This window comes from Sinohyriopsis cumingii, chromosome 2, assembly GCF_028554795.1.
Source record: "Sinohyriopsis cumingii isolate HCF-2022 chromosome 2, ASM2855479v2, whole genome shotgun sequence".
Taxonomy (NCBI): domain Eukaryota; kingdom Metazoa; phylum Mollusca; class Bivalvia; order Unionida; family Unionidae; genus Sinohyriopsis; species Sinohyriopsis cumingii.
This window is the reverse complement of record NC_142962.1, coordinates 86,287,814-86,311,771: the sequence shown is the minus strand read 5'-3', so window position 1 is coordinate 86,311,771 and position 23,958 is coordinate 86,287,814. Positions and strand designations below refer to the sequence as shown.

At 35.2% G+C, this 23,958-nt stretch overlaps 1 protein-coding gene across 2 annotated transcripts in view; it reads left to right on the top strand.

The window, feature by feature from the left end:
• LOC149805317 (putative ATP-dependent RNA helicase DHX57) overlaps positions 1-23,958 on the top strand; it is a 113,593-nt gene that overhangs the window by 62,346 nt on the left and 27,289 nt on the right. For both annotated transcript variants that reach the window (XM_089949227.1, XM_089949228.1), the window contains exons 17-20: positions 14,123-14,218; positions 15,521-15,570; positions 15,828-15,918; positions 22,065-22,160. In XM_089949227.1, the coding sequence (XP_089805353.1) occupies positions 14,123-14,218; positions 15,521-15,570; positions 15,828-15,918; positions 22,065-22,160 (333 nt within the window). The remainder of the gene's footprint in view (positions 1-14,122; positions 14,219-15,520; positions 15,571-15,827; positions 15,919-22,064; positions 22,161-23,958) is intronic.

Below are 23,958 nucleotides of genomic sequence, written 5' to 3'. Positions count from 1 at the left end.
GACCGCACTATAAGTGAGGCGCGAGTTATCGAGGGACCTATAAATTAAGCCCAAAACCAATAAAGTGATTGACGACATAACGGAAAAATAAGGGAGGGTAGGCAGATTATACTGTTGAATACTCACTTTATAATCGTTCTGAGATTAACTGTGAATAAATATCTCTTCATAATGGTGTACTTTATTATTTCCTCATAGGACAACATTAATTTCAGGATAAATTACAGTATATTGAGGCGATCATCGAAAACATTATTCCACGTGGTTTCCGTTCGCTTAACATGTGTACCACTTCACACATTGTGTACTACGTCACTAATTTTTATGTTGAATTGGATACATTCTAGTTTTATTGTTTGATCCAAATTAGACGTTTTTTATAGACAAAAGATCGACTCTTTTCGAGAAACTGTGTCGATCGAACGATAGATAGATTTGAATGCGATAGAAGTAAAATGGAAAACAAAAAAACAAGGGTTAATCAGTACTAACATATTTAATTGGTCTACAAATTTAAAACAATGTAAATTAGAACAAGTTAATACTTGCCGTTTGTGCCACGCTTGACAAATATCAATTCACTTTTTGAAAAAAATCAGTTAATTTTTTTTTTGTGTGTGTTACTCCTTGGTTTCTCTGCCGCCGAGTAAAATCCCTCAGATATCTCAACTTCATGAGCTTTACGTAGTCAACATTTTGGGTCTCCAGCCACTTTATGGCAATATCAAAATATTTGATTGCTTCCTGTACTGGGGGGGGGGTGCAGCATCTGCGTCTGCATCACTTTAAACACTTGTGTTACTCCAGTTAGAATCGTCTTCCGCTGCAAATTTGTTGGTTATAGAATTAATTATAGTTCCATCTGACATGTATTCGGCTGTGGGGCAATCATTGTCAGCACAAATCCATTCCTCCATATCATCAAGAGAAACGCCCATCTCAGGACCATGAGTCTGTACGAATTTCTCCCAAACAGCCTCGGCATTAATGACATCAGTTTCACTGAAACATTCGAAGTCACTATCATCGTTGTTGTCTCTGTTACTGTTTTGCTTTACGTCAAAGGCGGGGCCCCAAGTGGCTGAGTGGTCTAAAGCGCTCTTCGTTACGGATCACTGCCATCTCACCTCTGTCTGCGGCGGTTCGAGTCTAAGATTCAGCCAATGTGGGCATGTGAGAAAGCTTGCCAGTAGCTTCTCGTGGGTCGGTGGTTCTTTCCGGGGTTTTCCGGGTTCTTCCTCCACCCTTAATACTGGCCGCCATGCATAGCCTATCGTGTGCTGAAAAATGGCGTTAAACCCCACAACAACAACAACAACAACGTCAAAGGCAGCTGCAAGACCCTTAATCCAGCACCCCAGGTCTCTTGTAATTGATTTTTTTTTTAATGCAACAAACACTTCCCCAAGTTGTTGATCAAAACAAAGCCGGCATGTACATGTAATTAGGTTCTCACATAAGTACTCACGGGTTTCGATGTGACGGTCGATTGACTCTTTTCATGTTTTCAATTAACAGAATATGTTGTGATTATAATGTTTACACTGAAACGGAATTAAAGGATTAGAACGTGACTTTCACACAGGAAGATGTTTAATTGGTGTTTATTTCATTCTCTGTTGCCACCTGTTAGCATTTATCAGAAGTTTTCATTGATCACTATTTCACCAGACTGTTTATTTACAGTATACTGACAACTATTTATCATAAAAACTTACATAATATATGATATCTTTAAACAGAGGTCTCGCTAGGATTTTAAAACTGGGTCTTTCTGCCTCTGAATTCAATCACTAAATATCAGTACATTTTCTCACTCGGCCGCCAGTCAAAGCCTTTGAACTAGCCGCCTAGCTGTCGCATCATGTTTTTTTTTGGTTTTTTTTAATGTACTCTTATAAAATGGCAACAGTACATCAAAGAGTCTTTCAGTCACTGAATTCTGTCATTGTAAATATCAGCACAGTTAACTGATCAACACATTTTCCCACAAAGCAGGTGGCTGAAACAGGACCGGCAGAATCTTTGAATTTTCCCGTGCACATATTACATGCATACAGAGGACTCCCGCCTCAGTGATTTTCTGCGTCCCAGATCAAAAATTGGCGTCCAAATACGCGTAATTAAGCGTTTTCGAGATCTCTGAAATTAATTCTTCTTTCGATGATAAAACAAGCAATGTATCAAGGTTTAATTTATCAATTCTTATCGTAATTTTTTCATGTTCAGCATATTTTAAAGATATTTTAAATACATTTTCTCTGGAAAAAATCAGGAGCCAAGACGGACACCGCGTTATAAGCGGGATCGCGAGTTATCCGGGCGCGAGTTATCGAGGGAGCAGTGTGCTTAACACACGTTATGAATAAGATACTGGTTCTGGATACATATTAAAATAAAATGTGGCTGCTTGTGAGGGGTAAATTTTATATTATTGCACTTATATGCTGGTCGCATTAGCTGGGTGGCCTATCATGAGGGGTACTTTTGAACACAAGCTCATCAGTGCCAACAGATTCTGGCCGTAAGGAGCGGGTGGCCGCTGGTCAGGGGGGCTGTTCAAGAGGGGGACAGCTGTATTGGTAACAAATGTAGTGATAAATTGATGTTTAATTGATGTATTGGTAACTGATATAGTGATAAATTGATGTTTATTTGATGTATTGGTAACAGATGTAGTGATAAATTGATGTTTAATTGATATAGTGGCAGTTGATGCTTGATTTTTGCCTTCAGCTCTACCAATTCAAACAGAATTAAAAAAACATGTTAACCACATTATTTAGTTTGCTTTGGCATTAAAGAATGCTAAAACATCAGCTTGGCAGAAATTTTAAGTTGGGCAAGTGTTCATCCTTTGCATAGAGGGAATGATGCATAATTCTGTCATTATTTCTTTCAAGTTTGAGTAATCCTAGGATCTCTCTCCTCATGATGGAAATATACCTCATCAATTTTCATACTGAATTTCATTTGTCATCATATTTTGTATTTCATTTATCCATTTATAGTATAATAAGCTAATGACACCATCCTAATTACTATAGTAATGGTCAATATTGCTTACTATAGGAAATTGACCTTATTGTACCCTAGTTTTCTTTGATAAGTTGGGAATATAAATAAGATCTATCCATCTGTTCATCACTTTGATACTGATGAGATCTTGGTTGAGTTCATTGTCAGCATTCTTTTTCCATTTATTGGAGTTATAGCCCCTGATTGTCAGACCTTCCCTCTTTGGTTTATGCATATTTTCTCCCCCAACTATTTTTGCATTTCAGCCAGATTTAGTATGCAGAGTTATATTAATGTGACTTTGGCTTAGTCAGCTTACTTCATCATCATTAGGGGCCCCGAGTGGCCGAGTGGTCTAAAGCGCTCTTCGTTACGGATCACTGCCATCTCACCTCTGTCTGCGGCGGTTCGAGTCTAAGATTCAGCCAATGTGGGTATGTGAGAAAGCTTGCCAGTAGCTTCTCGTGGGTTGGTGGTTCTTTCCGGGGTTTTCTCTGGTTCTTCCTCCACCAATAATACTGGCCGCCATGTATAGCCTATCATGTGCTGCAAAAATGGCGTTAAACCCCACAACAACAACAAAATCATCATCATTATATTGATCAGATTTCGGCTGACTTACATAGTCAACTTGCTGCATAATTTTTGTATTAATGTGACTGTGACTGATTTACATATTTGGCTTGCTGACTAATTGTTATGCTGATGTGATTTTGGCTGACGTACATAGATGGCTTGTTTTAATGCTGTGAATTTGGCTGAGGTACATAGTTGACTCATTATTTTGGCAGATTAATAACCATCATTAACAGATCCATGCACTTTTGCTTCCATAGGATACCTCTCTTAATTATTGTTGGCTGTCATCCCAATTCCATATGTAACTTTCATGACAGCTTCAATTGTCAGCATTCTGCCACATCATTTAGGACAATAATATTATTGATTGTCAAAACCACCCATCCACATTCATTTCTGAAAACTGCCACCCATAACTGTCATTGGATTTCAACAAAATTTGTTATGCAGCTTTATGTTCATGAGACCTTCGGTTACAATTCATTGGTCTTAAACTAAGTAACAGCAAAAAAAGCAAAGCAAACAAGGTTAGTAAAATTCAACAAAGAATTTTTTTCTTAAAATAAAAAGTGAAAATTTAAACTGGTGTGAATAAAATCCCAAATAGCCCTAAAAGTTCTATTAAAGTTTCAGAATTATAGAGTGTTTCAATGAATTCCAGCATATAATGTGCTCATGTACCAATAGTGTTGAATGAACTGATATGCCAACAGTCTTGATGTATGACAATGATATAATCCAGAATGACCTTGAATGAATTCACAATAATCCCAAAATAAAATTTTAGTCCAAAAATCAATAAATCCTCTCAAATTTTATCACTGAAAACAAGTAAAATGTATTCTATAAATGACTGATGTTAAGGTAGGAATAAACAGTTTTGATGTCAACAACCTTATATACATCCCTGCTTGACTTATATCAAAATAACCTTTTCTGAAAAAACTCCAACTTAATGGAAAATTACACCAAACAATAAACAAATTCTTTTCTAGAATCTTTAATGATCATTATCAAGGCTGGGTGTGGAACTTACCCCAAGTAGTAACAAGAAAAAAAAACTGGTACGTGCCAAAACTATTCATAATCATGGACAAAGATCAAGCACACAAATAAAATATACATAACACTTGGCTTACTTCAGTTTTCATTGTTTTGGATTGCTTAATGGAGTTGCAGCCCTTATCAGAGTCTCCTACTTTTGTTTCCACACAGTAACTCCCTTATTTATTTTTCAATAACAATCAAACTTTTAGGTAGATTTGATATTGACGAAGCCTTGGCTTAATTTGATTTTCAGCACTAGCAGAGTTATAACCCCTGATTTTCAGACTCGCACACTTTCATTTTTGGACTGCAAGTCTTTTATGTATCATTGTAATTCAACTGAATTTGATGGTCAGTTTCATATTGATACACCTTGATTGAGATTGACTATAAAATAAGAATTATTTATTTCCGTATGCATAGTCCATACAAATATTCATACACATCTACAGCAATGGACTTTGTCCAGCATTGTTAAGAATGATATTATATAAGGCATTTTAAGGTGTAATTTGTTCCATATATCAATAATACAAGAATTTAAATGAATCTCACAAGTCACTAGAGATTTCAAAATACAGTTCATACTGTTAGATATTCTTGTCATCATTATAAACCTATTTTTTTCTTCCAAACCGAATACATTGTTGTTTGCAAACATGATATAGGCATTGTTCCATTTTGGAAGGCTTAATAGAAAATTAAGACTTTTATTATAACCAATGACTAATTTTCTTGTCATACATTGTTACAAGTCTCTGCTCATAAAATAAGTAACTGAAAAGATTGAAAGGCAACAAGCTTTGGAAAATTCCACAAATAATTTATTTCCCAAGAATACAAAAATATAAAATGAGAAAAAAGTACTCATCGTATTGTGCATTGGATCCCAAAATAATCCAAGAATTACAAACACAAGTCCTAATAATTTGAAGTCCTGAATAAAATTCAGTAACAGTCCAGAATAAATCCAAAAACTGAAGGAAATTTGTTTTTGTGGTAGCTTATAGAGTCTTGATGTGTCAACAGTCTTTTGTTGAATCACAGTAATATAATTCCAGGTTTGAATTCACTGTAAATTCCATTGAATGTCCTTATCTAAGAATTTTGTATTTCCAGAGAAAATGATCACTTGAGTTCAATAATTTGAAGAAATAAAATTTCCAGCCCAAAAATGAATTAATGGTCACAACATATAATACAACTTAAACGTGCTAGATCTTAAAGTACAACTGAAAAACCTCTCATTTACAAGATTATATTGTTCTCTACTTGACCTTAGGTCACAACTAGCATTTTCAATAAAGAGCATTACCTAACGGAAAATAACCTTCTAGAATGGTCCTAATGTTTACAAAATAAAATCCATAACCTGGATTATGTAAAATACACTAAGGAAATTCCAAAACCTATACCTAGACCCAAATAAACATATTTACTTTTGTTAATAATACTGATTTTAATCTCATACACATAGAGAATAATTTAGCTATGTATTTGTTTACACAGAATAAAATAAAAAGGTCAGTTCAGATCAAGCAGAAATTAACTCAAGTCCAAGATATAATGTTACATTCAGACATGATTTTTCTCCGTTTTAAAGCAGAATTCTGCTTTTCTCCAGACTTGAATCAGATTTTTCTTGATGTTGTCTGTTTTTTATATCATCTCCGATCTGGTTTTTGAAAAACGGTCTGTCTGGTCCAATTCTGCAACAACCGTTGTAAATTATTCATTCCAAGTATTAGTTAGCACACGACTCTCATAAAGACTATTCTGATTGGTCAAAGGTTTAAATTTTCCAATGAATCTTCGTGTAATGGAAACTGATGGCAAGGGAAAGAAGAAGCATGCTTGTAAAACATGGCATCCGTAGTTATTGAGAGCATGACATGGAATGTTTAGATAAAGGTTTAAAAAACATATGGAGATGGGAATGGCTGGAGCGAAAAGTTGACGAAACTTTTGTTGGTCAGTTTATAAGAAAACAGTGTGCTAGTGGACTGGCATTTTTGTGATTTCTGCAAGGAAGAGCTGAAGTAAAGTAATTACGGTTGGAAGAGTTTGGAACAGCACCTACAAAAGAAGCTGCATACGGAAACATAACAGCTCAGAAGGCATCTGGAAAAAGTGCAATTAATTACTATAAGAAGAAAAATTTCTTGCATGAGAGAACAGATGTAGCCCTCTGTCAGAATATGTGCACTGCATGTCACCAATACAAGCACCAGCTTGAAAGGAAAAAGGCTGTCACTGAGAAGGAAAAGAAACAATTGCACATTGAGTAAAAAAAAGTCGATGGTGACAAAAAGGAAGGCTAAAGAAACCTTTGCCAAAGCCACATAAAGAGCTCAACTGGCATATCAGCAGGTTGTATCCATTGAAGAAAAAGACGAGCGAACGTATGGGATTATTTGTATATAGTTGATGTACTTGAGTGTTTATTTTACACATTTGTTATAAAAAGAGAGAAGTATATAATATCAGCTGCAAAAATTGACAAATTATTGTGACTTAATTACGATGTGAACACTGACATGCACATGAAATAACTTCAGCATTAATAGTATTGGAGAACAAATTCATGTGACTATCAATATTGTGAAATTATTGAATAAAGTTGTACATTTTTGGTAAGTTTATTAGTTTTTCAGATGATTATTTGGGTTTCTTTTATGATCATAAGTTGCACCAGGAGCAGTTTTTTATGAGTGCAAAATGCGTTTTTGGGCCTCCGGATCAGGGGTGCTGCCTCTCAAGACCCCGCTGGGGAAGACCCCCAAACCTCCCTTCACATTTTTTGAGCTTTTTTATGGAAGACCAAAATCATGTCTGTACATTACATAAGCATGTAATAAATTGTTAACAAAATAAAAATGAAAATAACAATGCAAATTAAATATACATAACAACATTTACTAAAGTTTGTCCACAGAGGAGAATAATATAGAGTGCAGCAATATGATCTGAATAATCAAATTTTGATAGTAAAAGAACAATATATAAATTTACTTAGAAGTATGTTTGTTTGAATACACAAAAATCTGCAGTGTCTCATCATATCTTTATCATTTGACAGATTGGATTTTATTAGACAAATACATAAAACTGTTGACTTACCTAAGAGCATTGCCATTAAGAGTACACAGGGAGGAGATGGTAATTTGAAAGAAGTTGACTGAAAAATCATGCATACTGATTTTTGTGTATTATAGATGATAAAATTCTCAAATGTGTATTGTTCATATATCATTGATAATTTCCTTAACCCTGCAATAGAAGGACTTGTCAGTGACATATTATCGGCAAAACTATAATTGTTAAGAAATCGCATGTTTGGTGTCAGATGTAACCCATATTGCATTTGGCAACCAGACACACCACTTCCAGCCCCAGTACTGTCATGGATGCACAGCATAACCAGCACTGGGTTGGATGACCAGTCCTCCTACAATAGCTAATATTGAACCAGTGAAGGTAATGTAGACCAGCACTGGACTATGTCATCATTGGTTCCTGCTCCATCTTGGAGATTATCATTTGAAAACATGGATGGAATCACAGTTCATTCACCATTCTTGACTATCTGCTTTCCAGTTATTGCTTTCCATCACAGGAAGACAAGCACTTGCAAGTCCCTTCTCCTTTACTTAATTCAACTTGTCCATTGAAGACTCAACCTTCCTCACAACAATGCCAATGTTAGAATTCCTGCTTCATTCAAAATTTTAAATAAAAATAACCATTCTCCCTTCAAACAGTTGCTACAGCCTGCTTGAACTGTTAACGTCTTGCAGTGCCATAGAAAGGCAACTTAAAGACCCAGCCATCAGCTGACCTTTCTTCGCCCAATGACTACTTCTGTCTAAATTCAATCCAGCCATCTACAACATTCACACAGCTTTTTCAGACGAAAGTCCCAGCTGTCAACAGAGATGATGCTGTCCTGGGAGAGTCAAAGATATGTTCTACATTAATGGCTGGAAACCATTCCAAGAGATGCAACAGCTGGTTTACTGTTGTTTCCAAACTTAATTTCGTCTGTATGGCTGTCTTTTGGCAAGATGGGCACAGTCAAGTGCCAACCGTTTCATATTTCCTCCAGCAGACATGACTAGAGTCAGTCTTGTGTACTGGACAGATACAGCTTAAGACTTGCTGAGCAAGATACCTTCCTATCTGCATCCATACTACGTAAAGATCACTACATTGCAGCCCTCAGATCTCCAATATGTTGTTCCCCAAACAGCGATCTGGAAGTAGATCATCCCAGACAGGAAAACCTTCATCCAATCTTTACTCTTTGGCAAGGATCCAGTTTCCCAGAGCAAGAGACAAAAATAATAATAATAATAATGAGGCCTTTGTATAGAGCCTAATCTTTAGAAACTTTAAGTGCTTTACAACATTAGACAACACCTATAAGATAACAAAACATATATAATGATATGATTACAAACACAAACACCATGAAATTAGAAAACAGAGAAAAAACATGCTGAGAATATTTAAGGTAGGAAACATTATTACGTCTTTAAGTTTGTTCTTGCAGTCGAAATAAGTGAGTTTTGAGAGCCGTCTTGAATGTGATCACTGTGTCTTTGTGTCTAAGTTCAGTGGGCAATTCATTCCATGTTGCTGGGCCCTGGTATGCAAAAGAACGCTGTCCATATGACTTTGTTTTCATAGTGGGAATAATGAGTATACGATTGTCAGAAGAGGAGCGTAAGTATCTTGGTTTTGTGTACACATGGGTGAGGTCGGATAGGCATGTGTGAAACGTAGCACAGAGAACAAATTTTGTGTTTGATTCTGGATCAAATGGATAGCCAATGTAGGGTACAGAACAGCAGGTAGGTGTGCTCTGATCGTGGTACTCTAAGTATGATCCGAGCAGCTGTGTTTTGAACTTTTTGAAGTTTTTGGAGTAGATATTTAGATGAACCAGACAGAATTGAGTTACAATAGTCCAGTCTTGAAAGTACTAATGAACACATAAGTGTTTTAGTGGCATCAACTGAAAGAATTTGCGAATGGAGCTGATGCATCTCAACTTAATAAAGGGAGAGAATGAACAATATTGGCAATTTTTTTCCTTCCACTATCCTTCCAACAGAAAATGATGCAATGCTTGTAGTGAAGAAGAAGACATCAGTATCACATAGAGAACTGTCTTTTCCAGAAAAGGTGGTAGAAATCATTTGCAACACAAATACACCAGGATTTTACTCTCAACACATACAGGCACCCAAACAAAGCACCTCAATCGGACCTTCAGCACCATCTGGATGGGACTTACCTTGGTCAGCTTAGACCCTAAAAATGCATCATTCGTATTCTAATTCACGGACCCTCCACAAAATTCCAGAGGCTCACACCCAGTGCAGGACTTTCTTTCTTGTCTTGATCTCAGTCTCAGGGTGTGTACCTTAATCAGAGATCTAGTCATTTCACACTCTATGACCATTTCCACATCCCTGATATAAAAACTACATTGACAACTTTCTCAAATTTTGTTTGTTGAACAAGACACAAAGTCCTTTGTTTCTCTCTTTTCTTCTTTTGCTTTTGTTTCTTTTTCAATAAACACATCTGATTGTTTGACATCTGAGCCTTGTGCTCACCTGGATATGCAGTTCTGACTTTCTAAGTTGAGCTTGCTTACATTAGATATGTGCCTTTGCAATCAACTCCGAGTTTCTTCTATCATCATGGAACATTCTATGTTAGCTTGGGAAGTACTTCACCCCTTGTGTCTCCCAGTGTTTCCCTTTACACACATTTGTGTAAAAATTGACACAACTGTTTTGTTGCCATGCGTTTTTTTAATGCAAAAGATTCGCACAAATCTATAAGGATTTATTTAATATCCAATGCTTCAGATGATGGATGGCATCGTGTATACTTCAAGCATAGTCTAGTTGCCTGCTTCGTATGCTCCCTGCATTGCACTCTGCTGTTCTTATAGTTGAATGCAACACAGGGAGCATACGAAATAGGGAACCAGACTAGCATAAGCAATGTTATGTCATCTTGTTTGGAGTGTTCAATCAGTGTTCGGATCATTTACAAATAGTATTCAAATCTACCACACCTTGATAGACTCAGTATCCTAGTGGACTCACTGTCTGGAAGGAATCGAGTGATTGACACATAATGGAACATTTAACCCAGTCTTCAGTCAAACCTAAACCAGTTGTAGTTGTCTCATAGTGAACCTTCTTTCAATGAAGTGGAACATCAAGCCTCCCATCCTTTGTTTCCCTACTTTCAGACCTGGTCAGGCAATACCCTTTCACTGGAATGGTCTTGCCCTTCCCCCAAACTCTCAAATTTCATTGAGAAGATGAGGGAATCTGAGTACAGACTAATCGTGATCCACTTTCCATAAGTGGGAAAAATCATGGATGCATCTCTTGGAGCTAGCTGCAAAGATTCTGAAACAACTGCACATGCAGGTTTCCCATATGAACCCAGATATACTAAACATGCATACTTCACTCATTTCAAACAAGCTCTCAGGAAAGAAATATTCATGTGACAAAGGAGTGGATTGCTTGAAAACAAATGAATGAAAAAGTCCTATCCAACTACTGTGAGCAGAGAAAACATCATTCCCTACGAAGCCTCAATGCAAGAGATTGCTAACTTTGTTAATTTGGTTTTAAGTACTAGCATCTGCTGATGGGAAATCTTTCTTTCATGTTAAAAATATTGCCTTCACTGTACACTAAGCCTGATAGTACTGAGTCAATAACTTGACACAAAGGATAATATTTCCACTCAGGCTATTTTGTTGCTTTTGTTGGGTTTTCTGCTCAGTGTATCGAGAATTGTCCCAAGAACAAATTAACTTTTGAGCTCATCAGCTTATGGCAGTCACTACCAAGATACCCATTTGTGTTAAACTTTTCCCTGGCTGACATCATTCAAAATGTTTGATAGGACATTCTCCAGAATCGGTGTGAGAGACCTTTCTTTACAATATGCTCACTTCGACTTAGTGGGATTTATCTCATTTGTTCAGCACACTACCTTTCCAGGTCACTTAGCAGCTTTGTAATGATGTAGCACACTACCTTTCCAGGTCACTTAGCAGCTTTGTAATGATGTAGCACACTACCTTTCCAGGTCACTTAGCAGCTTTGTAATGATGTAGCACACTACCTTTCCAGGTCACTTAGCAGCTTTGTAATGATGTAGCACACTACCTTTCTAGGTCACTTAGCAGCTTTGTAATGATGTAGCACACTACCTTTCCAGGTCACTAAGCATATTTTTTCCTTAAGACTGTGCCCCTTCATTGATCTGTACTAGCCCTTGTCCATGCTGCACATGACACTGTATTCCTTCATGAATCTGTACTAACCCTTGCCCATATTGCACATGAGACTGTACCCCTTCATGGATCTGTACTAACCCTTGCCCATACAGCACATGAGACTGTACCCCTTCATGGATCTGTACTAACCCTTGCCCATACTGCACATGAGACTGTACCCATTCATGGATCTGTACTAACCCTTGCCCATATTGCACATGAGACTGTACCCCTTCATGGAACTTTACTAACCCTTGCCCATATTGCACATGAGACTGTACCCCTTCATGGATCTGTACTAACCCTTGCCCATACTGCACATGAGACTGTACCCCTTCATGGATCTGTACTAACCCATACCCATACTGCACATGAGACTATACCCCTTCATGGATCTGTACTCACCCATGCCGATACTACTACACATGAGACTGTACCCCTTCATGGATCTGTACTAACCCTTGCCCATGCTGCACATGAGACTGTACCCCTTCATGGATCTGTATTAACCCTTTCCCATACTGCACATGAGACTGTACCCCTTAATGGATCTTTACTAACCCTTGTCCATATCACACACGAGACTGTATCCATTCATGGAACTGTACTAACCCTTGCCCATATCACACATAAGACTTTATGCAGCTTCACATAAGTCAGAAGGCTGGAATGAGGGCCACCTTTATGATAAACAGATGTAACTTCCTCCACTATTGCCAATTCTGCTTGTGTATTTTGATTAGGTAATGTCTTGGGAAAAGAAATCAACTTTTAGAGAAAGAAACTGGTTCATCTTGGAATAGTTTGCAAGTTATAATGGATGAATGATGGGATTTGGTGCCAGTTCATCAGTCCAGAAGACTATAACATGCTGAAAGTTTTTATAAGAATGCCTGGTTAACATCCTATTTTTGTTTGGGAGGGTGGGATTCATGAGATATATTAGGATCAGGTACATATTATTGAAAATAACATTTTACTGTATTTTCAGTCTTGTATGGTTGTTTGTGCTATTTTACTTTCAAAGAATGGAAGAAGATGCATCATATTCATTTCACTAATAGAGACATTTCAAATGCATTCACCCATCAACCTTAGCCATTACAGTGTAGCTATTCATCTGTTTTCATATCCCATCAACCGTAGCCATTACAGTGTAGTCATTCATCTGTTTTCATAACCCATAGACCTTAGCCATTGCAGTGTAGTCATTCATCTGTTTTCATAACCCATCAAGCTTAGCCATTACAGCGTAGTCATTCATCTGTTTTCATAACCCATCAAACTTAGCCATTACAGCATAGTCATTCATCTGTTTTCATAACCCATCAAACTTAGCCATTACAGCATAGTCATTCATCTGTTTTCATAACCCATCAAACTTAGCCATTACAGCATAGTCATTCATCTGTTTTCATAACCCACATAACTTAGCCACCACAATATATTCATTCATCAGTTCCTGATAATAAAGTTACTTTTTTCCAGCAGAAAAGGAATCTTTCTTTGGACAATAAACATGTCTCAGTCACTGATGATTTTGGAAAATTCAAGAATCAGTCAGATTTCATCGCTTTTATTCAGTTTTGGTGCTGGCCTCTTTTGATGTAGCTTACATTATTTTTTATTGAATTTTGTTGCCAGCTGTCTTTGATGAATGGTGCATGCATTATTGAAGTTGCCCATGGCAACATTAAATGACAACATCAAATAATTTTTAAATAAAGTATGGGCAGCTTGTCAACATAAAGCATCAGGAAGTAAAGGATTTTCTCAAGTTACGGCCTAGAGCTTCTGTTGATGTACACATTTATCTTTTATTTTGACTGTCGACATAAGCATGACATATGTGGTAGTAGCAATAGACCATGGGCCTTTGACTTCTCAGTTTTGTTGGCATAGGCAGATTGTCAACATATGTACTGTTGATACAAATGTGTAGGACTTTGCTTGTGTGTATGTTTATTAAAAATGCATAATGTTTAAAAAAATGTATGCATTTTAAATTATTTTAATACTTACTGACATTAGAGTTTAATGTATGTTGTGATAAAAATGCACACAAACATAATTAATTACATGTAAATATATGGCATTAACTCATAAACATCCTTCATGTATATCCCTAACTATGTCATCTACAATCACGGTTTGCAGGAAGTGCTGAACAAGCTAATTGAACCACCAGAGGAAAAGTCTATATCGGCAGCCATCTCACGACTCCAAGATTTAGGAGCACTGGATGAGAAAGGGGTAAAAAGAAGAATAATAATTTTTGACAAGGAATCTAAAATTCATATTATATTTAGACCTGTAGAACTGAGATCCTGTCAGTAACTGGTGTATGTAGTCTGTAATTGTAGTTTGTATAGATAATTTATTTCACTTAGCTCAGCTTCATCATGAGTGTTGGAAGCTGTAAATGTATTAAGCAGTAGTTTATTTTTTCTTTCAAATCTCCCAGCATATTTATTTTCTCAGACATTTTAAGTTCCAGAGGAACATCACAGCGCAGTCAGAGCAAATTAGCTTGTGTAGATATGTGAAATTTTACAACTTCAACATACTTACATAGGTCCACTGTCACTTCATTTTGCCCAGTACTATTTCTTCTCCAAATCAGATCTGTATTTTATGTGATATGTGTTTCTTTTGGTATACTTAGCACTGATCAAGTGTTGTAACTTTTTAAATGTAGTGGATAACTGACTTTTTCTGACAGAGAACTGACAGTGGGAAGTATATACAATGTCCTGAAATTATCAGTGTCAGGTGCAAATGTATAGACCAGAAATTCTCAAGTTGAACTTGAAATACCTGAATGGGGAATGCTGCTAAAGCAGATGAACATGGCAGATGATACAGTGATATTCACATTACTGAGGGGATTGAAGATGGTACACAAGACACAAAAACTCAAGAAACTAGCTAGATTCTGAAAGACTTAACCAGCTAATGCTTACCCAGTTAGAAGGAGATAGATACAAATTCTTTGATTATAGGGAAGCTATCAGGAGATTGAGATAAAAAAAAGGAAACTTGCTACCTAGTATCCAATTAAAGAAAGGAGACTATTTACCTTGTACCCAAAAAAAGAAAGATTATTTAGCTAGTACCCTGTTAAATCAGAAGTTCAGGAAACTAGCAGTTTGATAAGTACCTTCCACCCACTCCACCCCACCACTCATGTAAGCTGTGATACACCCCATCCCAACACCCTTTTGGAGTTCACCCTTTCTTTTAAATTCCTGGATGCAATGCTGTAATGCCACTCTTAGTTATAAAGGTGACTAATTATAGTTCCAGGGCAATTGAGTCCAATTATAATTTCAATCAGTTCCCAAACTGACTATTTCACAAGAATAAAAATTCTCTGCCTTTTTGGATGCAAGCAGCCAATAGTGAAGTACAGGAAAAATGTCTGCAATTATCTTACCTCCTAGGCAGAACCATTTTTGTGACTTGAGCTTTTATTTTGACACTTAACATGTCTGTACTGTCTACTAAGAATGAAAGCAGACTTCAGAGATAATTATATATTTATCTTTTTTGCAGGAGTTAACTCCCCTTGGATACCATCTTGGATCATTGCCAGTTGATGTTAGGTTGGTTGTAAAAATATTTAAATAAATAAAAACATTACCATAGCAGACATACAAACTATATGAACAGAACATTAAAAAAAATTGTTAATTAGTTTGATCATATTTATTATACCTTAAACATGCATGCTATAATGAGATGTTTCTTTATATTGAAATATTAACAGTGATTATCAAAAGTAATTTGATTTATATAGTGAGCTATTATCTTCAGAATAAATAATTGCAAATAGTGTAATGTAATGTATTTACCCTTTCAGGATTGGCAAGCTGATGTTGCTTGGAGCCATTTTCAGATGCCTGGATTCAGCATTAACCATAGCAGCTTGTCTCAGTTTTAAGTCACCATTTGTGAGTCACACCAGTCCTGCAATTAGCAGATTAATAATCAGTTTTTCATTTATATATTATTTGAAGTGAAGACATTTTCCATGTAATGTTATTAATCATTAGTTAATTTTCTTACATAATTAGTAATATTGTGCAGTTCCCTTGTCTGTATTGATGCAGATTCCATGGCTATGAAGGTGCAGTTTCCGTGCATGTATTCATACAGACTCCATATCTGTATTGTTGCATTTTCCATGTCTTTGTTGATGTATTTTTTATCTCTGTAGTGATACAGCTTCCATGTCTGTATTGATGCAGTTTCCATGTCTTTAGTGATGCAATTCCATGTCTGTAGTGATACAATTGCCTTGTCTGTATTGATGCCATTTCCATGTCTATATTGATGCAGTTTCCATGCCTGAATTGATGTAATTTCCATGTCTGTATTGATGCAGTTTCCATGTCTGTATTGATGCCATTTCCATGTCTGTATTAATGCAATTTCCATATCTGTATTGATGTCATTTCCATGTCTGTATTAATGCCATTTCCATGTCTGTATTAATGCAATTTCCATATCTGTATTGATGCCATTTCCATGTCTGTATTAATGCCATTTCCATGTCTGTATTGATGCATTTTCCATGTCTGTATTGATGCCATTTCCATGTCTGTATTGATGCAATTTCAATGTCTGTATTAATGCAGTTTCCGTGTCTGTATTGATGCCATTTCTATGTCTGTATTGATGCCATTTCTATGTCTGTATTGATGCCATTTCCATGTCTGTATTAATGCCATTTCTATGTCTGTATTGATGCCATTTCTATGTCTGTATTGATGCCATTTCCATGTCTGTATTGATGCCATTTCTATGTCTGTATTGAGAGACAGCAATAATTTAAAATACCATTCTCATCATTTAAACAGTTATTTAGGAGAAATATTCCTAATTTTTTACAATAGAAAGGTTCAGACTATGAACAGTGATCTCTAGGGTCTATAACAATAGCGTTGAAAAACATAGGTCAAGGGCAATCACATATCTATCAGTGATGATCCATTTAGTCAAAACACTAAATTTGAGACAAAAGTACAGCTGAAGGTTCTGGTAAGAAGCAAAGAGCATCAGAGGCAATAAAGCAAGTCGTAACACGTATTATTTCCATTGGCAGATGGACTGTCACACAACAGCTTCTTTGCAATTTTCCCCATATTTCACATATTTCTCTCATCTTTTAGCAATATGTTTACATAGTTCTCTCATCTTATAGCAACATGTTTACAAAGTTCTCTCATCTTATAGCAATATGTTTAAATATTTCCTATGTTTACATATTTCTCTCATCTTATAGCAACATGTTTACATAGTTCTCTCATCTTATAGCAATATGTTTACATATTTCTATCATCTTATAGCAATATGTTTACATAGTTCAATCATCTTATAGCAATGTTTAAATATTTCTCTCCTCTAATAGCAATATGTTTAAATATTCTCTCTTATAGCAATATGTTTACATACTTCTCTCATCTTATAGCAATATGTTTACATAGTTCTCTCATCTTATAGCAATGTTTTTAAATATTTCTCTCAACTTATAGCAATATTTTAAAATATTTCTCTCATCTTACAGCAATATTTATAGGTTACTCCATTTGTGTGGGAAGATATGAGCGAGTTTTGGGATGGAATACTGCACGACCTTGGGAGTACAGTATATCCTTCCGACAAAACGAGTTCATATTTTACCATACAAATGCAGTAACCTTTTTATTATATGCCCATTTTTTTATTATTCTACCTAAGGTTTAATTATATAGACACACTACAAGAAACAACATAAATAATGAATGCCGTATTCCAAACTAAATACACAAGCGCAGATTTGTCATTACACAATAACATCATTATTAATGTGCACATAACTCTGCCCAGATAAATTTGAACTTAGTCACGCACTCGACATAACTTTTGAAAGAAAATGGCATGTCTAGTTAAAATTGAAATTTGCAGTCATATTGTGAATGAATGCGCATTGCAACAACTTTTCCATTTGATCTGGAATGAATATATTTTGGTATTTTGTTTCAATTCGACGAAAGTTTGTGATTTTGGACTGGATTCATCTATGCAAATTAGACATGAAATACATTGGATTGAAGCGGCGTGGGAGAAGCATGTTTACATCTGCAAATGTGTTTCTGTTTCTGTCATTGAATGTTAGAAATCATAATGTGGGAAAAATATGAAGTCTTTCAATTGCAATTATCAAAAAGACGCCTTGGAATTTAATGCTTATTTCATTTTGAGTGCAGTAAGGAGGATGCAATTTCACTTATCATCGAAATTACAGCACAATTTCGAAATGTATAATCCAGATTGAAAACCTATGACATGGCTCATGTAATTCGAATTTGCAGAATTAAGAAAATACATTTTGAGGAAATTCAGGATGTAAAACTGTAAGTATATTTTATTTTGCCATTCTTATCACCTGCTAAGGAAGAGAGTATATGACTTGTCACTTGTATGTTATTTGTAAGGACCTGGTCTTGCGTCTGTTATATACTGTAGTTAGCCTAAATCCGTAACATTTTTTCAGCGCAGAATGTGCCAAAGCAGCTGGTATGTGGCAGTCCACTAAACATCTGTTTTAGTTCATTCAGAAACAAATTTAAACAACCACAAAGTAAAGAGCCTCTTACGTGAGTGTACATGATTTGTGTACAAATCGAAAGTACTGGCGTCTGCGTCCATTGTTTGTTTACAATAGAAAGTAGTTCCTTTATGCATGTGAATGCTATATATGTATTGTCACGTGAGTTCAGTATTGGGTTAACGGGGAAAAAAATGAGCATAAAATAAGTTTAAATATTTCTCTCCTCTTTCAGCAATATGTTTAAATATTTTTCTCTACTTATAGCAATATGTTTAAATATTTCTTTGATCTTATAACAATACATTTAAATATTTCTTTCATCTTATAGCAGTATGTTTACATATTTCTCTCATCTTATAGCAATATGTTTACATAATTCTCTCATCTTATAGCAACATGTTTAAATATTTCTCTCATCTTATATCAATATGTTTACATAGTTCTCTCATCTTATATCAATATGTTAAAATATTTCTCTTATCATAAAGCAATATGTTTAAATATGTCTCTCATCTTATATCAAGATGTTTAAATATTTCTCTCCTTATAGCAATGTTTAAATATTCCTCTCCTCTTATAGCAATATGTTTAAATATTTCTCTCCTCTGATAGCAATATATTTAAATATTTCTCTCATTTTATATCAATATGTTTAAATATTTCTCTCATCTTATAGCAATATGTTTACATAGTTCTCTCCTCTTATATAAATAAGTTTAAATTTAAATATTTCTCTCATCTTATAGCAATATGTTTACATAGTTCTCTCCTTATATCAATAAGTTTAAATATTTCTCTCATCTTATATCAATATGTTTAAATATTTCTCTCATCTTATATCAATATGTTTAAATATTTCTCCATCCTCAAGACTGTCCTATAGCAAGAGACTTGTATTTAAATATTTTTCCTCCTGTAAGATCACTGCATATCACTATCTGAGCTGTCTAAATACTCAGTTTAGAATTTGTTAATTCCTAATGAATAAAATGTACATTTTCAAATTGATTTAAGTTCATAGTAATAATATCTATTATTGTCTATGCTTTGGTTTTCATGTTCAATTTTACTTGATGTACCCATATCCATGGAAAAAAATTGCCACACAAAACTATCGAGACACTATCAATACAGGCATGGTTAAGGCATCAGTACATACATGGAAACTACATCAATATAGACATGGAAACAGCATCAATACAGGCATGGAAAATACATCAATACATACATGGAAACTACATCAATATAGACAAGGAAACATCATCAATACAGACATGGAACTGCATCAATACAGATCTGGAAACTGCATCAATACAGGCATAGAAACTGCATCACTATAGACATGGAAACAGTATCAATAGAGGCATGGGAACTGCATCAATACAGCAATGAAAATTGCATCCATACAGACATGGAAACAGACATTGCAGATACCATGTTAATCGTTTCTTGTTTGAAAGTTTTGCTTGTGACTCAATGAACTTATCACATTGTTAACTTTATCATATGTGCTTTGAAATAGATGAAACATCTTGTTTAGTTCATTCACAAACAAATTTAATCAACCAATAGCTAAAGTGTCTACCACATGAGTGTACGTGTTTGTTTACAAAGTAGTTCCTAATACACAATATTTTAAACACATGTCATGCAATATGAATTGGTGTACTATGGACAAATACAATCCACGATTCTGACAATGTAAAGCAACAGAGAAAAAAAAGGAGTATATAATAATGTTAAATATGTTGTTGTTGTTTTTGTAGGGTTTAATGGCATTTTTCAGCACACGATAGGCTATACATGGGGGCCAGTATTAATGGTGGAGGAAGAACCCGGGAAACCCCAGAAAGAACCACCGACCCTCGAGAAGCTACTGGCAAGCTTTCTCACATACCCACATTGGCCAAATCCGAGACTCGAACCCACACAGACAGAGGTGAGATGGCAGTGATCTGTAACAGAGAGTGCTTTAGATCACTCAGAGCCATGTTAAATATGTAATAATGAATCTAGAGATATGAAAATACAATTGACACTTATGAAATGACTATCAACATATAAGTGAATGATACAGTCAGAAAGTAGATAAGAATCTTTATTTAAGAACATGCAGGTTTAATCAGTGTTAGCCAAAGATATGTTGATCAGTGTTTGTCAAAGACATGGTATATGGGTACAATGTAACAAAAGTTGATTGACACTTTAAACTATGTACTTGTTAATATACCCCACAATGATTGTGGTAGGGTCACTCTTGCCATCCATCCATCTATGTCCAGTTATGCTTTGCAGTTAGGTCACTTTCTTGGGTACTGTGTAGGACATCCATGTTCAGACAACTCATTTGTAAGTACACCTCTTCTTTAAGATGTGTATGGTACATAGTATTAACCTTGTCATTTTGTCAGTCTGTGTTTGTTTCCATCCACCCTGCCGTCTGCCTTTCTTATTGGACTGACTCACATGACAGTAGACCTATTAAGACCTGACTTGGAAATTTTATGTACATCTTGAAATGTAAGAAATTTTCAATTAAAAATTGGGTCACTGTGACATACTTTGTAATTGACTCATAATACCTAAACTTGTTTAATGGATTTTGTAAGAGTAATTACAGCAGAGTACAGTAACATGGAGAACATTTGGTGGATTTTATGGCACTCCTATAGTTTTGTAGCTAAATATTTAGATAATAAGTTGGCTACTGATGAATTTGATGGGATTTGAGTTCAAGTAATTGGTTTCCCCCCTTGGCAATTCTGGCTCACCTAATTTCTGATTGGTTGGCTGCTCAATGATTTAGAAATGAGCTTATGACTTTCATCCTGGTTTTGAAATTGTGTCCTATTGTTTTAAATATGGTAGTGAGTAACATAATTGATTATGTTAATTATCAGTCATTGTAGAATCGGCTATAGCTGTGTTCATTAATAATTTATTATTTATTTCAGTTATTCATTGGAATCACAAGGTATTAAGGACTAAGTAGCCATTTTGGAATTAGTGTGAATTCATTTAAAGACATTTAGCATTACATTATTATGATCCATCAAGAATGTTAGCACATCAAACTATTCCAGACTATTGGCACATCAGCACAGTAGATTGGATTTCATTCAGAATACCACTGGAACTCATTTGGAATACTCTATACTTTTGGACTTAAGGTAGAACTTTTAGGACTATTTAGTATTTCATTCACCATGCTGTAATTTTTAATTTTACACTTTGTATTCTAGCAAAATAAATTATTGAATGTTATAAAACGTTTTGGTTTTTTGCTTTGTTCTGTTACTTAGTTTAACACCAGTGAGTTATAACAATTGGTTTCAACTATTTATTTTTGAAGAAATCATCAGTTCAATAGCTGATTGTTTTGAAAAGAACTTGCAAAAATCATAATTTTTATAACTGACTTGTTTGGAAAGTATTTATTTGTAAAATTCATAATTTAGATAAGTAATTTTTAAATTGGTTTACTGTTGTCTTTTTATGTAATAGGTTGCTCCATTTGGAAAGAAAGAAGAGGCCACACAGAAGAAGCTGGAGTTTGCAGAAGGAAACTCTGATCATCTGACAGTGTTAAGTGCTTACAGGGTAAGGACTGACTGTGCTGTAATCAACCTTTTCTGACATCACACTTTCTGATGTAGCAAAGCAGCTAAGAAAGGATGTGACCACTTTTTAAGGGAACTAATTGGTTATATGTACTTCTTATGGGAATGAAAAAGTGGACATTAGAGAGTGGATTGACTAAAAGGGAACTAGTGTTGAAAAAGTTTGCTATGATACATAATTAGAGAAAGTGTATGCACAATAAACTGCTTTATGCTACTAGAGTTCTTTTTAAAGATGCCCACATGTGAAACATAAGAGTATTTTTAAAAAATTTAAACCGATATTCTCACACAACCAAAGAATCCAAAATAATTAATTTATAAGTTGTCAGGGTTCGTATGGTCTTTGAAGGTCTTTGACAGTTTGGGAAAAATGAGGTAGCGTTTTCACGACCTTGAAAGTTTTGGGAAAATCGAGCAGATTATCCTGAGGTCTTAAAAAGTCTTTGAAAATTGACATAAACCCAAACATTTTAATTTATTTCCATAATCACAAATAAAATTGTCCGAGGTTGTTAGATTCAGATGTAGTCGAGTTTTCATGGTTTCTTTCTTTTGATTACCTGTTCAGTTTCATTTCATCATCAAACAATACTGTAGCATTTTGCATTCGTTGTTTTCACGTAACATAACTTGTATACAAAATGTTAGTGAAAATAGGTCTTGGAAATCTATGTTTGTGGTCTTTGAAAGTTTGGGAAAAGTCCTAGAATTTATCAATGAATTCTGTATTAACCCTGGTTGGTTTGCATTTTTTGTCACTGTTGTCAGTATTAGCAAGTATTTGAAAATTAAAGATCTGCAGACCTGCTAACCATTACGATTCAACTGCAAGTCTTACGGAAATGACTTAAAAATATGGACTTCTGGAATACAAGCAGAAATTAAGGAAATATGATGCTGCAGTAAAATCAGGAGATTGGCTTGTCTGTGTTTGATTCAGATCAGGGTTTCTTATTAAAATCAGTGGAGTTGGTCAGAGAAACAGCCTAACATTACAGGAGTCTCTCATATGCTTTAAAATGCATATTTATTATATGCAGAACTTCTGCATGATCAAGCTGTTGCTTGTGAAATTTTCTAAAATGATATCTAGTGAGTTACATGTTCAAGAAGAAAGGGAAATAAGTCTCTTAAAAAGTTCTAAATAGTACAGAAGAATAAAAATGAATATTCCTATTCTTAAGGAGGGGGATTGCGAAAGGCAACAGTTACTTTTATTGAACATCATTTGTTAATCTGAGTATGTCTCATGATGGGAGAGATGATTGCTGTTGCCACTTGAAGTTTGAAAACTAAATGTCATGGATTATGTGAAATTGGGAGATAGCAAGAAGCCATTGAGCTCCATATAATTTGGAACTGCAGTCATGGGTTTGATCCCAGGCCAAGTCATACCAAAGACTTATAAAAATGGTTCTTAACAGCTGCTTCACTTGGCGTTCAGCATTAAGAGGTTATTGATAGGACTGGTCGGCCTGGTGTCAGGATAATGTGACTGGGTGGGACATCATGCTACATGTATGTGTCCTATCACTATAAACTGCCAGACTGCAGACATCGTTGCGATATGACTGAAATATTGTTAAAGCTACATTAAAAATCCAAATCACATACACACACACACACTCATTATCTAATGGTCATAGTGCTGTTATACACCATGATATGTCAGATCAATCTTATCATTATCTAATGTCATAGTGCTGTTATACACCATGATGTGTCAGATCAGTCCTATCATTATCTAATGTCATAGTGCTGTTATACACCATGAT